Source organism: Apaloderma vittatum, unplaced genomic scaffold (genome assembly GCF_000703405.1).
Source record: "Apaloderma vittatum isolate BGI_N311 unplaced genomic scaffold, ASM70340v1 scaffold14301, whole genome shotgun sequence".
In the NCBI taxonomy this organism is placed as follows: domain Eukaryota; kingdom Metazoa; phylum Chordata; class Aves; order Trogoniformes; family Trogonidae; genus Apaloderma; species Apaloderma vittatum.
The window spans coordinates 23,353-40,199 of record NW_009699720.1 but is presented as its reverse complement, the minus strand read 5'-3'; the positions used below and the strand labels follow the sequence as shown (position 1 = coordinate 40,199).

The window sequence follows — 16,847 nt, the reverse complement described above, 5'->3', positions numbered from 1 at the left end:
GTATATTCAAGAAGGCTGCTCAAGCAGCATGACAGAATCCCTTAGGACAGCAATACAGAACAGCAAGAAAAATAAATTTCCTCTACGACAACTCAAGAGGCTACAGCTTGGCTCTCTGTGCTTGAAGATCATCCACACTGGTGCACAGGACAGGAAGAAGCTTGTTTCTCAGTTGCTTTACTCCAGTTTCGAGCTGAAGTCCTATTTTTTTGTTTACAGTCAGAGAACAGCTTACTAAAGAAAGGAAAACTTGACTTATGGAGGTGAAGCCTCCTCTCGAACTCCAAGACAGCTGTCAGGGTACCAAGAACTACTTTAATTATGTTCTTCTTTGTTGCAAATGTTGGTTGTTCTTCCCTGCCTCCTCCAAACTCACCTCTGTGGCTCTTCCTTTCAAACTTATTCCTGTCTCTCAGCCTTCAAGCAGCTCAGTATTTCAGCGCTTTTTAGAATTAAAGAGAATTTTCAAATTCTTCTTACAATGATATACTTTCTTTTAGCAGTCTCCATACAGATTTTGGTACTCAGACTTTTAAGTATTCCCATTTCACATTTGAATCACTCTCAGTAACAATGTTCTAGAAATAAAAACGCTTATTGCCCTCAATATTAAGGCAAATTTGATAAGTTTTCAGCACAGATGAAATCACAGATCAAACTCCAGAGAAACAACCAGGTCTTCTGGTCTATAGACCTCAAGATGACTTATTTTCATCTGCCAACTGCTCCAAGTTAATCAAAGACAACATCTACTAACTTCACAGAAGAACATTTAACCTGGTATTTCCTTTATGGATGTCCATGTGGAAACACATGTTAATCTTACTGTGGTCATTCAGATCTAGTACACGCTGAACAACTTCATAGAAAAGGTCTAACTGAATCCAACTTCAGCTTGTCAATTCCTGCAAACTTTCTGGAGCAATACTCATTTTTGGTGAACATGTAACAGAGTAACTTCAGCTCTGCTACAAAAGATTAGATTTGGGAAACACTCTTGAGAGACAAAAGGCTAGTGTTGCAGCCCAAGAGCAGAACACCAGCAAGCGCTAAGGCTTCACTAATTTATCACTCTCTGCTTCGGCATCCATGTCCCTCAACATCAACCAGCACATTATAAAGACTATTTGCATAGATACTCCGCATCAGTAGTCCAAAGACAAAACGTGTGCGGATTTCTGATGGAGAAAGAGATTGATGAGTTAAGAGTATTGCAAGAAGTGATACACTTCCCAGGAATCACCTTTCCCTCATTTATGTGCTGCGAACAGTGGTCAAGAATTCTCTACTGTACTCTTCCAGAGTTTCCATCTACTGACAACAAGTGATAGAATCAACCGTTTCTTACTTTCAGTAACCAGAATAGAATGAATAAAAAAGGCCTAAAAAGAAGCAGAAGGCTGGAACTTGAAATAAATGAGTACATTCCACAGTTTCACATATATGAAATAAGAGCAAGAATTAGGCCAACTACTAAGTGGTTTAGTGGTGTCAATAGGGCTACGAAAAGGTTGGACTCGATGATCTTGAAGGCCTCTTCCAGGCAAAACTATTCTATGATTCATAGAAACATAGAATGGCCTAGGCCGGAAGGGACCTTAAAGATCATTTTAATCCAGCTTCCCTGTCGCCTGGAATGCTTCTAAGAAAATGTCTAGAAATGGGAACAAGAACTCTTTAACTGGACTACATAAACAATTCTCCCCACAGCAGAGGTACCCTCTGTTCAATGCACCAGCAAGTTTAAAGTCTGTTCCTGGTACTGACAATCAAGATTGACTGGATATTTTGTCATTCACTGTGCCAGGAATCTGTGTTTCACTCTTCCACCCTTGCCTTCAACAGCCAAAGAGGTGAAGAACGTGAATCAAGAGCAAGCTGCAGTCATGCTGGGTATGCTGTTTGGTCACGAGAACCTATTAACATCTACACTTGATGCATACATCAGTATGTAAGATACTGGTATGGTTCTCTGCTGATAAATTAAGGCGATTCTGAGTTTTGCTCTATGAGCCTCGAGTGGCCACGCTTCTTAAACATGGTCCGACTCTTATTTCTCTAACCTCTCAGACCTACTATTAAGTGCACCTATGACAACAACTAGAGTACCTAACATGTGCTGGAAAAAACACCACTAAAAAGAGCAACAGAAGATTGTTTAAAAAAAAGAATTCCTGATGCTGAAAGCTTTCACTAAAGCTGCTTTCTTGTACATTTCCCATTGAGGAAGACTTTTGCAATCCACTACTTTTAAATAAGGTAGCTTTACCACGTTTTCCTTCAGTTTAAGCTATTCTAGGTCTATACACTCGTTTTGTGCTTAAGAAATATAAAATATTTACTCCAGCAAAATTTTCATATTCTCTTTTGCCTGGGCTACAGGAAATAAAGTGGGAAAAGAGCAGCAAACTGTAGATCTGGTTCAAGTTTTAAAAACATGTTTGTTGAGAGTTCAGCAGAAGTCCGATTCCTTACATAATACTGCATTGAGGGGGGAGGAAAGCAGACTCAGATGCTGACAGCAGTCCGCCTCTCCATTACTAGATCAAATCTTTTATCTTCCAGGAATGCAAGTTAACTAACTCAGACTTTGAAGATAAAGTTGTGTCAAAGAGGCATGCTAGCACAGTGTTGAAAGAGAAGATCTCGGTGATTGGTACATTCCATCTAGAATTTCTACAAAAACCGCCTGCTTTTTTTTTTTATTCTGGAATGCCTTCAATATGTACAGATGCTGACTTCTGTTCTTCAGAAATATACATTCTAGCTGCTGACTTCTCTCTCCCATACTCTTTATGTAGTCTCTTTTCAAACTTCCACGCAACTGGTGGAGAATTCTTCATTTATCAGTAACTTCCCATTCTCAGTAATTTTCCTAAGCCTGATGGAGCACTCGATTTCCAAGAAAGAGAAAAATAAAATTATTTTCCTTACCTGAATTTTGTCTTCTCTGAACAGGGATCTGTCAGGACCCACCCTGTGTTGGTTGCATTCAGCAACTCTTTTTGTATTCTGGCTTCATGGGGTTGGTCAATGTCTTTCTCATCAGAGGTGTTCTGGTTGGAGAAAGAAAGAATTGCAAATGTACTCTGCCTAGTACATGTTTTTTCCTTGTGCCTCTATTCCAGCAGGGTGACTCAGAGTTTAAATCTGTTTATTTTTCCTTGCAATTTTATAGCTTTGCACCTCTGATAGTAGGGCCTGGAGAGACATCTGTGGAACCACCTAGTCATCAGCCAAGAGGGCAACCAAACTGGCTCCTCGGCCTTGGTGGAGATGGGGAAAACCAACAGTTTTCCAAGTCTGAAGGAGCAGGGGACTTCCATTCAGAGAAGACAAAACTAATGAAAGAAATTGATTTTTTCAAACTACCGTTTATTTCAATCTGTCCATAGCAGTTCCAGTACCATGTAGGTTTCTTCTATCTTGCCTGAATCAGTGTCCCTAGAAAAATTCTTCCTATCTGAACAGTTTTCTCTAGCTCTCAGCATTGTTAGTATCTGCTCTTCTAAGAGATGCATAATGAATTATGGGATTAACAGAAAAGGGTGTATGTTAAAGATGATTACTTATATGGCTGATTAGTTTCAAGACTGTAACTCAGCTGCTTAAGAGGATCTGAATGTTCTTGCTGTCAGAGAAAAGGAAAAGCAAAAAGCATTTTTATTCAAAAGACCACCATGCTCGTCCACTCTAGAAATAAGCCTTCAAGGGAAACAACAACAACAAAAATCAGTATTTGAGAGACTGGCAAGGGTTGAAGAAACTAAATCTGCTGTACCAAGCCTGAAAAATAAAAGCAGAACGTACAGATATGCTACCTTTTTACAATATTCACTACTTCCTGGAAAAGAGTTCTTTCATCAGTAGTGTAACTGACTTCTAGTCCTGTAACTCCAGATCTTGTGAGCAAGGGGGCTTGGTCTCTGCTCCCTAGAAAATAAAGTAAAAAAAAAAAAGCCCATTACAATTCAGTAGGAATTCCATGGTTTGAGTCAAAGATGTTGCTTTAGAATAAAACACACAACTGAACAGAAGTAAGAAATACAACCTACTTTTATTTCTAAACCTAATTATTATTGCAATTAATTCCATGGACTTACTTTTTTCCTCTTGGGTGAAAAAGTTTGGTAGAATTTTACAAAGTGAATAGAATATAGTGGTAATCTTGTACAAATTCTCAGACGTAAGTAGATTTGATTCAAGAGAAATGTCACCATTTTACATGTACAAGAGTTCAGCTATCAGAAACTTATTTTTCAGTAAGAAATATTAAAGGACCATATGACAGCTCACACAGTCTTTCCATGCAAAATACGTATTTTAATTGCTAGTTTAGATTAATGCTTTGCGGAATGAAAATTCTACATAACCTAGTACTTTTTTCAGTATATTTCTTAGTAACTGCTAAGTTACTGACAGAAATGGAAACACATGAACAACTGCTCACTTAGTGCACATTAAGAGTATCTACATTGATAATGTGTGAATAATAGCTAAATTCGTATGCTTCTAGAAACTCAGCATTTGCCTTCCATATAAAAACCCCCTCTTTGAATAATACACAACACATACTTGGTCTTTTCATTTTCTCAATACAACAGATATAACTGTCTTTGATTAAGGCAACAATCTGGAGTTTTTTAAAAAAAGCATTCTGCTTTGACACATTCCTAAGATCTTGAGAATTAAAAAAGCGTGCTTTCAGAAATAAATGTTAAAGAGAGTACTGTAACTTACAAAGCAACAATAATACAAAAAGGGGGGAAAAAAAAGGTGTATCTCAATGTCAAGTCACTCCATAGGGAACTCAAAAAATTCTAACCAAGAAAATATTGACAGCACACATCAATTAAAGCAATGAATGTCACAGTAACATTTAACCACATCTTTTTATTTCACTAAAAACACCCAAGATCAGAACCTTTGGTTTTCAAAATATTATTGGATTTCTTTAAAGCCAGCTTTTTCTTGATCATTTATCAGTGGCACGCACTTAGGGAGCCTTAGTGGCTATAACTGTGGAAAACCTCACTTAGTAAGTTAATGGAGATAATTTTTTTTAAAAGCTAGTAACAAGCATATAATACCAGAAGAAATCACTGATAATAATAAAAAGCTTAGCTTAGCATGATATAATATCTACATACTTTGAAAAATAAACTGGTAGAAGAAGGAGCTGTTGCCTTAAATGCTAAATTTATTATTAGCTTTTTGACCACACTTACATTTAGACAGTATTTTGTGGTTTAATGCACATTTACAATGCCAAAGAAACCCTGAAAAAAAGAGGACTCCTTTGTTTTGTTTGTTTGTTGGGGGTTTTTTGTACTTTTCTTATTTTTGTTTATTTTACTAGCCTAAACCAGTGGTACTCAACCTTTAACAGCTGGAGAGCCACTTCCTTATTAAATAGAGTTGTAGAGAACCATAAAAATCAAGTATCAACAGTGTGACTTTTTTTCCATCATGACACTTCAATGTGTGATGATGCCAATTCAACATCATCACATATTGATACATCACGACATGACACATCAGCATCCTCTCTCCCAGCAGCAACTTGTCTTCAGCCCCTTCTGGCTGCTAGGAAGGGGTGGGGTGGAGGGGTGGAAGGGGCAAAAGGGTGAGTTTTATCCCGTTCTGCCCCATGGCTGCTGGGTGGGAGGTGATCTCTACTCTTACCTGTGGGGGGATCCCAGCAGCTCCTTTTCTTTCCCCCTATGGGAGGGGGAACTTCAGCGACTCCCACACTGCTGGTCCATTTGCTCAGTGCTCCCCGCGCTGCCTGATAGAGTGGAGCGCCGATCAGACGCCTACATTGCGAGAGCCGCCTGTAGGGCCATGAAGAGCCACATCCGGCTCTAGAGCCACAGGTTGAGTATCACTGGTCTAAACAAAGCCAAAAAGGTACAATAGAATAAGGGCCCCTGTTTAGATCCTAAAAGGATCAGATAAAACCACAAAAATAACCCTTAAGTAAAATATAAAACATACTGTCCTGATTTTAACATTTTCTACTTGCAGCTATCCAGAAACTCGAGTAGGAAACTACAGGCAGGTTTTCCTCTTTATACTTTTAGAACACTGCAGGAGCTTGTCCACAAGTACGCGAACAAGAAATCTTGCACGTGTGTTATGATATTTGTGGTTTCCAGCCCATGCAATAGTTCTTAGGAAGATATAAGCAGGAAAACTCTCTCTACGTTTAATATGGTCATTCATCCAACAGTCAACAAGACAAAATTAAATGAGCTAAATAGTAATATAGATACTCGATTATATTTTGCTTGCTACTGTTTGATTACTATGGAATAAGCATTTTTGTAAAATACATTAAGAAAAAAGAAATAGGAACCTTGGCTTGAGAGCGTCCTGTCTCTATCAATCACTATAGCGCCAGTGATTTCTTTTCTATCAGTATTTGGTAGCACTGTGTCTGATGAGATGCAATAGAATAAAGCACAGATTGGATCAAACTCTGGGTCTGGTTCCAAATCTCGTCTGGTTCGAGCATGTAACTCCATACTGATGAGGGTAAGGTGTTGGACCTATCAATGAATAAATACAGTACGTTAGTATGTTCTCAACAGTTTGTAAAAATATTTGAGATTACGAGACATTTAGATGGTTGTACTATATTGCAAGTAAGAGGTCACAGCTGAAAATTAACAGAAGCGGTTAAACATGCACCTCAATCTCAGTTTTTTACAAGAAGGATCATCTTAGAAAACAAGATTCATCACTTAATACCTTTTCATACTCGATTATTAAAATTCACTATTTGTTTCTGACTACTATCTTCCTGTACCAAAAGCAAAAAATACAAATTAACAGAAATGTTCAACTTCAACGATTGTAAATTTTTATGCTGAATTTGCATATTAGCTGAATTAAGTGTCTGGACTCATCAACTGTTGGCCTTTATTTTCCTTTTCCGCCCTCGCCCAAGACACGCAAACAAGACTAAGTCAGTTACAGGAAGATATGGAGATACCTAACTTGCCCTTCACTTGCATTAATGAACTTCCACCATCGTGTTACTACAGCTTTTGCAGAACGGCTTGCATTAAGAAAAGGAGAATCCTTGTATACTGCACAGTTTTGACTCTAGAACAAATACATACAACTGCTCATCTGTACGTTAGTCACCAGATAATTCCAAGCCACGGGTGCGCTGACTGTGAGCACTTTGATGCTGGCTGGCCAGCAAACAGCCAAATCCAGCAGTACGGGACTCACACTGTGTCCTCTTCTCCAGCACCACTTTAGATCTCTCATCCCAGACCAACCACTGATCTCCACAAAACATGCAGAGACACTCCTTGAGACACATTCCTTTGTCAAATGTAGTAGAAACTGGCCAACAGGTTCAGAAAGTAACACGCAGACACACCAGGAAGGCCTGACTGAATGATGTCACGTGCTTTGTTTCTTAAGGAAACGATGCATGAAAGTTAAGGTCAACTAGTTTTTCCAGTAATGTTTATACACAAAATTTTCTATTTCTTCCTTCTGATCTTTCCCTTATTTTTAAAAGAAGGTTTATCACCTTCTCAACAAAAATACTATGAAATTTAGTATAGTAATATTAAACAAAGGCACTTGGAAATCAAGTTGAAACTAGCAGAGCAACTACTTAAAAGCTGCAGACATTATACACTAATTTTACACCAGGCAGGAACCAAGGAGGAAAAGATTTTTAAATTCTGCCATTATAAAACTGGTCTGATAAATTATCCTTATTATAACATGTAAGTTACCTCGTGCAAAGATTTTGCTTCCTGCAGGTTTTCTACACTGACTTTAAAACCGTAAGTGTTATTTAAAGATGGTCCTTCAATCTGAGAAGTTTCTTTCTTTGGAGCACCAAGGGCAGCAAATTGATTCTAATTGGGGGGAAAAAAAATAAGAAAAAGAAAAGCACAGTGTAATATACGAAAAAGTACAGGTTGCTAAATTCATATGCAACACTAAATACAAATTTATGAAAATACAAATGCTACACAGCAATTACTAAAAGCTTTCACTGTCTCCTCATGTCATTTTCAACAGGGAAACAATAGTTGTATCTTTCTGCCTTTTAGGAATATTTTAACAAAACTTCACATTAAAGCAAGAGGCAGTTTGAAATACTTGAAAAAAACCCAACCAACCAAACGCAAACCCCCCAAACCCCATACATATTGGCTTTCTTAGAAGCGAAAGGACAGGGGAACCAGCAAATCTATTTTCTCCTGAGCTATAATTAATCAAAAATCTGTTTAAGTCACCATTTTAAGGCAATGAATTAAGAGTACACTTAAGTACCCACTTGAACTGGGTGAATACCAGTACACTGCCTACATTTTCGGATAAGGCTTAGAACATTGTCTCAGAACTAACATACACACAGACACATAAATGAACACATCTCCGTGTGTACATACACACGCACAAATATATAAAAGGGAAATCACAATAGAACTTAAAAATCATGTTGTAACTAAAAGAGCAAAACCACATCCTTAGTGTCTCCTTAGTGTTTCATTAGCATCTCAGAACATACTCTTGATATCCAAGTTTTTATTCCTCCTGCAAATTAAACTGATTTCTTCTTCCTAAATTTGAGTGTACACTGATTCTACAGCAATTGCACCCTACCATTTAAAATGTTATTTTTAAGATCTTAACAGTAAAAGAGAAAACAAAGCAGACAGAATGCAGACGTGTATCTGTAGCATAATAAAAATACATCTGCACATAAAATCTCAATTACCTTCATCTGTGTCGTTAGAAGTACTCTTCGAAGACCATCTGTATTATTTCCTCTCTTGTGGCTGAGTTTCTGGGCTTTTGGTTCTGTAAACATATACCAGTATAAAACTGCTTAGCCTCAATAATATTGTCTTGACATTAAACAACATGCCAGAAACAACCAGAGGCATTTCGTTGACATTATAAATATTTTTTATATATATATGTATAAACAAATACAACTTTATTCTCTGTCCAATCTAAAGCACAACTATTACAAATACATATTTATGGATATCAGCATTTCAGAGTTCAGATACTAGAGACTAGATCAGGAATCAAAACTGTGTTCTGCTTCTAGACTTTTTTCATAATTCAATAGTTACTCTAACAACATTATTAAACTAGTTTAAAATACGTATTTGTAGAGACATAACTCTTTTTTCATTATGTCAAAAAAATAATATCATATTCAGATTTTTTTCTGTGTATCATTAGAAACACTTAAAGTATTTACCTGTGGATAAAGGAGTAAACTCAAGAACTTCAGGGATTCTATCTTGGCTTTTTCTCTGCACAATGGGCGTACTATGTAGGCAAGCGGATTCAGAATTCCCAGGATTTTCATTAAGTGGGAATGGAGACGTGTCAAAGGATGTCCTAATGCCCTCCTGGGTGGATGGAGAGTTTTGTGCACTTCCAAGAGGTACTGCTACATCATCTCCTTCCACAGAAGACAAAATAAGATCCTGACTTTTACGCTCTGCGTCTTCTAAATTGGACTGCTTGGGATCTGGAGATGCTACCTGCTGCCAAGGAGGAAGTACCGGAGAATCTGGTGAACTGTAATTGACATAATAATCTTCCTCCTCCTCCTCCTCCTCACGTTCTAGTGTTGAAGCAACAAGTGTCTTGCTTTCAGATGGAGTTTTATTAGAGTCTATGTCACTTTTAGTATCTATAGAAGGTCCTGTAGTGCTTACAGACCTATCACAGGTTTCCTTGGTTTGTGTTTTTGTAGCTTCTGCCACAGAAGCAGGAGAATTCTTTGTAGGCACATCTTCCAGGCTAGATAAATTTAAATCTTTAGCTGCTTTTACTACTTCTATAGATTTCTCTTCAGACAATACTGCAGAGCTGAAATTCTCAGCTACCTTGGCCAGCTCAGCAGGATGATTCTTAGGCAATTTCTTGAAGTGTTCATACTCTTCTTTGGCATGAAGCCATATTTGAACTTGCTGTTGGCTTGGAGCACACTTGCATGGCATTATGACTATTTTTTTGTCTTCACTAGATTTATGGCTATTACTTTCTCTTTTATTAACAGCAGAGTGACCATAACGAGGAGGAGACCCTGGTCTAGGACTTTCTGTCATCGCTGAAAATGCAGTCTTCCAGAGTCGAAGACCTTCTAATGAGAAGTCTCCCTCGAACTCAAGCAGGTCATTTGGAAGTCTAGTTTCCACTGTGAGAAGCCGTCCTCCAATCTCCCTGTAAAGAAAATAGTTTGAATTATCTGTTCTGCTCTAAACTGCATTGCAGGTAGTCCTCAAGACAAGGACATAAGAGCAGAGTTCTGATACCTAGTTTTCTCAGTATGCAATTCCTGTGGGCAGCATCTTTCTTTTACAAAACAAGCAGGCCCATTCCCATTTACTACAATACCAAGCAATAAGAAAACAAAGTGTCGTGAATGAAAATGTGTCCCTGCACTGGAAGTAAAGTGATTTTCAACTTCACGTATACCAGATGGGATCTTTCATGCATCTATGTCACATAACAGTATAAAAGTGTTTACAGGAATAAATTAACTTTTAATACAATCACAAGCATATGCAGACAGAAATGCTTTTAACACAGTACCTTGGCTTTTCAGGAGCGTCTGAAGGATTGCTGCAAAATGGTTCCTGATAAATCGTTTCTGCGAGATCATGATCCAGTAAAGTTGCCATGATTTCTTCACGACTGGGTGGGGACATGAGAGGCTTAAGAATGTGAGCGGTACGAGGTGTAAAACTTCCATTCTTTGACTGTGAGGGTGAACTGGTTGATCTTGGCGAACTATCTGGAGTTGGAGTTAACGTCTCATTGTTTCTCGAAACATACAATTCTAAATCCTCAGAAGCTGCATCTATAAGTTCACCATCAGGAGAAGACAATATGGATGTAAAAGAGGTATTAACTGAATCAAGTGGTTGACAGGGTTCAAAAGTGATTTCTTTTCTAATGTGGCTTTGAATCCAGTCTGAACTAGTTGGCTGAGGAAGGTTAAGAAATCTCTCTTTATTTACTGTACTCCTATTCAATTTGAATTTTTCATTTAAACAGACCTCAGCCTCTTGTGTGCAAGAGGTATCAATAGAATTGGATCTAGAAGTTGAAGGATGAACATTTTTCCTCCGTTGGCTATGGCAGTGGTTCTCATTATTATCCAGCAGGCTCTTCTCAAAAAGCTCGGGGCTCAGGGCACCAGACCGTATCCATTTACTTGTGCTTGAGGAATGCTGCTTTTCTTCCTCAGATTTTTGGTCATTATGAGATAAGAGGTCATTTTCTGTTGTTTGTCCAGAACCAAGATCTTGAACTGCATCACTCAAGAATTTCTGGGGCAAATTCTGATCTGCTGGGACAAACTGGCTTGCGGAATAAAAACTGCAAAATCCAGTTTGCCCAATAGTATTAATATCAAAGTTGTAATTGTGATCTGGAGACAAACTGTCTTCAAGTGAGTAGCAGCTTTCAAAACCAGGATCTGAAAAGAAAATGGGGCTGTCATCAGACACAGAGTGATCAATGCGACTAGTGATCTGCTGGCTTAAAGACTCCATTTTTGAAAGTTTTGGTGTTTTCTCTTTAGGTTTTGTGCTCCTGGGAGCACGAGATTTTCTTGGTGATGTGATTGACCGTGACCTCTTGATTGCTTTATTCTGTTCAAGAGGGCATGGTATATTCCTGCTCAGCTGTGCTTTAGCTGGTAAGGGCTCCTGTGTAATATTTGCACTCTGAGCTTTCTGCTGTCTCTTCTGGAGCAACTCTTTCAAAACAGCTAGGCCAGACTGTCCTTCACTGAAAGCTGACGGGGCCACTATAGTCCTGTTTTTATACTGGGAGATGGGTTTCGATTGCACGGTTGTTTCTGACGGAGACCTTTGTTTTACTGCTTCAGGTTTAAAATGTGACATATCCAAAATAAATCCTCTCTGGTTTTGATCCCAGTTTAACTGTTTCACTGGACTCTTCAAAGATGTTACAAAACAGTTCTTAGGCAACTGAAGTGGCCCAGGGCTTTCCTCAGACGACTTAAGAACAGAAGAACAAGGATCAGAACGCTTGGATGCCTCTGGTAAACAAAAAATCTGCTGTTGATTATTGTCTTTACAATGCAAATAGTTAGCAGCACGTAACTGCTCCGTCTTTGCTGTGTCCAAAGAGTTATGAGCTTCATTTAATTTCCCAGCTGGTGGTAAACATCTGTTTTGCAAATTTTTTATCTCTTCTGCTTTTGCAGAAGTCTTATCGTTTGAGATGTATGCATTTTGTGTTACCTGAGTTGAGTGATTTGATGGATCAAATATGTTTTGAATAAGAGCAGAATCCTTCATTCTAAATATAGCACTCTGAGCCCTGGGCCTTTGAGAGCTCATTTTTGGTACTTCCCTTCCAGGTGCCACGGCAGTAGACGTGAAAGATGAATGAAGGTCTTCTCGTGGAGCAGGCAAACACTGTGCATCTACAGGCTTATCAATTTCCATCAATGACTGAAAAACGCCTGATGAATTACCTTGTGCATCTGCTGCGGAAGGGAGCTGTGCTGACGGCAGATACCCTGCTGAATAGCCAGGAAAAGGATTGTCTTTCCGGTTATGAAGTGGCTGCAAGTTGACAGAGTTATAAGAAATCTCAGGCAGGTCTTGATGTTTCAGCACAAACTTTACTTCTGCAGTAGAGTGAGTATTTCCTTTTTCATCTTTAAATACAACGCGCTTTCTGGAGGGCGCTTTTTCCACTGTTTTTTGTCTTTGTTTTGCTCGGGGTTTCTTCTTTCCGTCATCTGCTGTTTTATCAGCCTGATTAATCTTTTTCTTTTTCTTGGTAGATACAGTGGGGCTAGCAAATTTCTTTTTACATTTCTTAACCTGAGTTTTCGCTCGACTATTTTTTCCTACGCTTGAATTAACTGTCTTGCAGTTGTACATATTGGGCCCCCGACTAAATAAAGCTTCTCTGTCCAGGTTGGTCAAAATTTCTTCTGCTTTTGGATCAGTTGGAGACCAGCAGCGAGGGGGAGATGTGTTTACTGGGCTTGTGCTTCTCTCAGAAAGAAAACCTAACTTAGACATAACATCACTATAGTTATAGTCACAGTCTTCAGCTTCAGCATTGTAGGATGGTGAAGGAGGAGAAAGAATTGTATGAGTTCTTTTTCTGAAAGATAAAGTTCTTTTAATATTTTTACTACCTGTTTTTTGTGGTTTTCCAGCTTTTTTCTTGGTTGACTTATGTTTTGCTTTCCTTTTGTGACTTTTCTTTGGTGTTAGTGGATAAATAGGATATTTGGTTGCAGGAGAGTCAGGAACTTTTGGCCAAAAGTCTTTTAAAGGTGCAAGCTTTTTATATAAGTTCATCTTTTCCTCTGTGAGTACTACTCTTTCCTCACTAGAATCTACTTTCCCTAGTTTAACAAGCATATTTTTTCTCCCTCTAAATCTATTGATGATAATATATTTAATAATAACAGGTGGTAATTTTTTAGAAAGTTTTCTACGCTTTCGAGACTTCTGAGACCCATCCAAACTTTCAACACTTTCTATCGGTTGAGGTAGATTAATTTTTGAGTTGTGTGCGACAAAGCTTGATTCACTGTCTTCAGTCTCATAATTCACCTTCCGTTTCGTTCGGAGCGTATATTTATTTCCACATAATCCAAATGACTGCTCAGTTTCAAGAGATCCATCTGCGAACTGGCAATCAGTGTAATTAGCAGTACTTGTAGGCATTTTGTTTTCAAAAGCCTCAAGAGGAACTTGAACTAAGTCACTAGGTAAAGCACTGTCTTTATCAGGAATGTTACTACAAGCATTGCCTTGCATATAGCAGCTTTCCTTCACCGAAGCAACATCGTTTACATTTGCAGGCTCCTGGTGATTGATAAAACTATGTTTCTTTTTATTCAGCTTCAGCCTGGATTGTTTGTTGCCTTGCTGTAGTTTATACGTCACAGGAGCTAACTTCTGTGGTCGACTGAGACAATTCGAAAGAACAACGCTAGGAAAGAACATATAATGTGCTGCTTGTTGGCTGAGGCTCGGCTTTTCTGCCTTATGCTCCTGAAATTCTTCATACCTAATTTTAAGCTTATTAAGGCCACCTTCATCAGTGTTATTTTCAAGTGAATGTACCACAGTTCGAGTGCCTCCTGAACAAGACACCAATTCACAATTTTCTGTAACTGTTGCTGGAAAGAAGCTATTTATACTTGCACCGCTGGATTTTTCATTTACTTCAGAGGACATTTTACCTTTGGAGTGGCTCAAATCAGAAAAGTTAAATAAGTTTTTATTCAACATGCTGTCACCAATGTGGCGTCCTACATGCATAAAAGAGACATCCTTTTCAGCCTTTCTCATGCTGGTATACTTCCTACTAGGTATCTGTCTGCTCACTGATGAAATATCATCTTCATACTCAAAAATATTATTTTCGCATGACGGAACTGGGAGAGCATCTTTCTTGTTACTTTCTTTGTGAGAGTTTTCTGCATGGGTACTATTGCTGAACGGAGTTGGGTACTTTGCTGAGTAAGTGCTTTCTTTTGTAAGAGAATGGACTGAAAGTTCAGGTCTTGTTTCTGTGTTTGGTTGTGAGAGGTCTTCTAAATCTTCATTATTCAAAACGTGGTTAGAAAGGGCACTTGTGTGTTTACACTGAAAAGTAATTTTAGCAGAAGATGGGGGCTCTAGCGTAGCAGCATCTTTGTGAAAGATTGAGGTCTTTACAGACATTTTGCTTGTTGCAATGACGGAGGAGTGAGTTCGAGAACTTTCATTATTCAAAGGATTGTCTGAAATGGAAGACAAGCAATTTTACTCTAGTTTTCCTGTAAAAAAATAACCTAGGTCATTCATAATTTTAACGACATTTTCCTGAAAGCCCACCCATCCGGAAACAAAACTCTTAGAAATCACATTGTATTTATGATCATGACAACTACAGACCCCGAGTGCAAGTTGCTTTCAAAATCGCGTTTAGTATTTGTGTCTCAGCCATTCTGCTAGTCACTCCTAAACGGCAGGCTTGCATAAAACTGCCAAAGACTTCATGCTGGTTTCCTGAAAGAAGGCTTCTAGAATCACTTTCAGATAGCTAAATATAAATAGACTGATTTCTAGAAAAGCTTGTATCCTGCTTTGTCCCCAAGAAATATGCACAGTCACTGGCTCTGAAATACAACTTACTTAGATGACCTCTCCCATATAGAAAAGTCATTGCATGCAGAGCTAAAGGACTATCTTACAACATGGCAAGTGCTTTCAGTTTTTGCAATAGTTCTCAAAAGAAAAAAGAGGTTCTGGGACAGCAACGTGTCCTTGTGGCCAAGAGGGCCAATGGGATCCTGGGGTGCATTAAGAAAAGTGTGTCCAGCAGGTCTAGGGAGGTTCTTCTCCCCCTCTGCTCTGCCCTGGTGAGACCACACCTGGAATACTGTGTCCAGTGTTGGGCTCCCCAATTCAAGAGAGACAGGGACCTACTGGAGAGAGTCCAATGGAGAGCTACGAGGATGATCAAGGGACTTGAACATCTCTCCTAGGAAGAGAGACTGAGAGAATTGGAACTGTTTAGCCTTGAAAGGAGACAGCTGAGAGGGGATCTTATTAACGTATGTAAATATCTGAGGGGTGGGAGTCAAGAGGAAGGAGACAATCTCTTCTCAGTGGTGCCCAGCAATAGAACAAGAAACAATGGGTTTAAGTTAGAACATAGGAAGTTCCACCTCAACATGAGAAGAAAGTTCTTTACTGTGAGGGTGACAGAGCACTGGCACAGGCTGCCCAGAGAGGTTGTGGAGTCTCCTTCTCTGGAGACTTTCAAAACCTGCCTTAACGCGTGTTCCTGTGTGGCTGCCCTAGGGGATCCTGCTCTGGCAGGAGGGTTGGACTAGATGATCTCCAGAGGCCCCTTAGAATCCCGAACACTCTGTGATTCTATGCTTTGTATTAACTGTCTTGTACACGAAGCACGAGTAGTTTGCTGCACTCTGTAAAGCAGAGCAATCCACCACCCATTCAGGTGTTTATGCAAGGAGTTTGTGCTGCTGAGTTAGTACATGAGTTCATACTCAGGCATTAACATTCCCACACAGATCTGTGACCAACATGTGCTGTGGTAACTGTCTCTGCAGACTCATCACACAATATCTGGGATAATTTTCCTTTCACTGATACTTTCACCACATTTACTGCAGGACAGATAGCTGATAAGGGACAAATTAGCAGCTGGTTTGCAGCAACTGTGTGCTTGCTCATAACTACAACAAACACCAAGTAATCTGAAGGAGTTTATTCCTCTGCAAAGAAGCAGTTACCACAGAGCTCCTGGCACACAGTGATTTGTTCATGTGTCCATATCTGTAGTGAAAATGTTGAAGGGGGCAGGAGTTCCGAAATGTGCTTTATGACCTGGAAGCACATGCTGCATGTTGTCATACTGGACAGGTGATTCTTTGGGTTTTTAGCCTAAGTCTTAACCAATTTGGGCATTATCTTACATTTATGCTGCCTTCATCTCAGCAATTTATCTGTTGCTGAGTGAGAAAAATAAAAAGAAGTCTCAATCTGTTTCTAATAACATTTTTTTAATGCACGCACAGCATCCCTGAGCTGTGAAACACAGCTGGGAGATGCTGCCTACAATTCTCTGAGGGTAGGAGTCCACATAAAGAATGAGGATGATTAGCTGAAAACCAAGAAAATGGGAGTTTAGTGAGGTGTCAACAAACACTTGGAAGATACCCAACTATTCAGATACCAAAATTGTGAAAATACTTGTCAGTCAGATGTTATGGACACAGATTCATGTGTGGAGAAGCATTTTATAATTCAGAGGAACTGGAT

The 16,847-nt window shown here is 39.0% G+C and overlaps 1 protein-coding gene across 1 annotated transcript in view; it reads right to left on the bottom strand.

The window, feature by feature from the left end:
- REV3L (REV3-like, polymerase (DNA directed), zeta, catalytic subunit) overlaps window positions 1-16,847 on the bottom strand; it is a gene marked incomplete at its 5' end in the record, with an annotated part of 65,194 nt that overhangs the window by 27,085 nt on the left and 21,262 nt on the right. Inside the window, 6 exons of the mRNA XM_009878511.1 lie at window positions 3,822-3,933; window positions 6,359-6,551; window positions 7,764-7,889; window positions 8,759-8,841; window positions 9,254-10,227; window positions 10,600-14,797. Coding sequence (XP_009876813.1) covers window positions 3,822-3,933; window positions 6,359-6,551; window positions 7,764-7,889; window positions 8,759-8,841; window positions 9,254-10,227; window positions 10,600-14,797 — 5,686 coding nt within the window. The remainder of the gene's footprint in view (window positions 1-3,821; window positions 3,934-6,358; window positions 6,552-7,763; window positions 7,890-8,758; window positions 8,842-9,253; window positions 10,228-10,599; window positions 14,798-16,847) is intronic.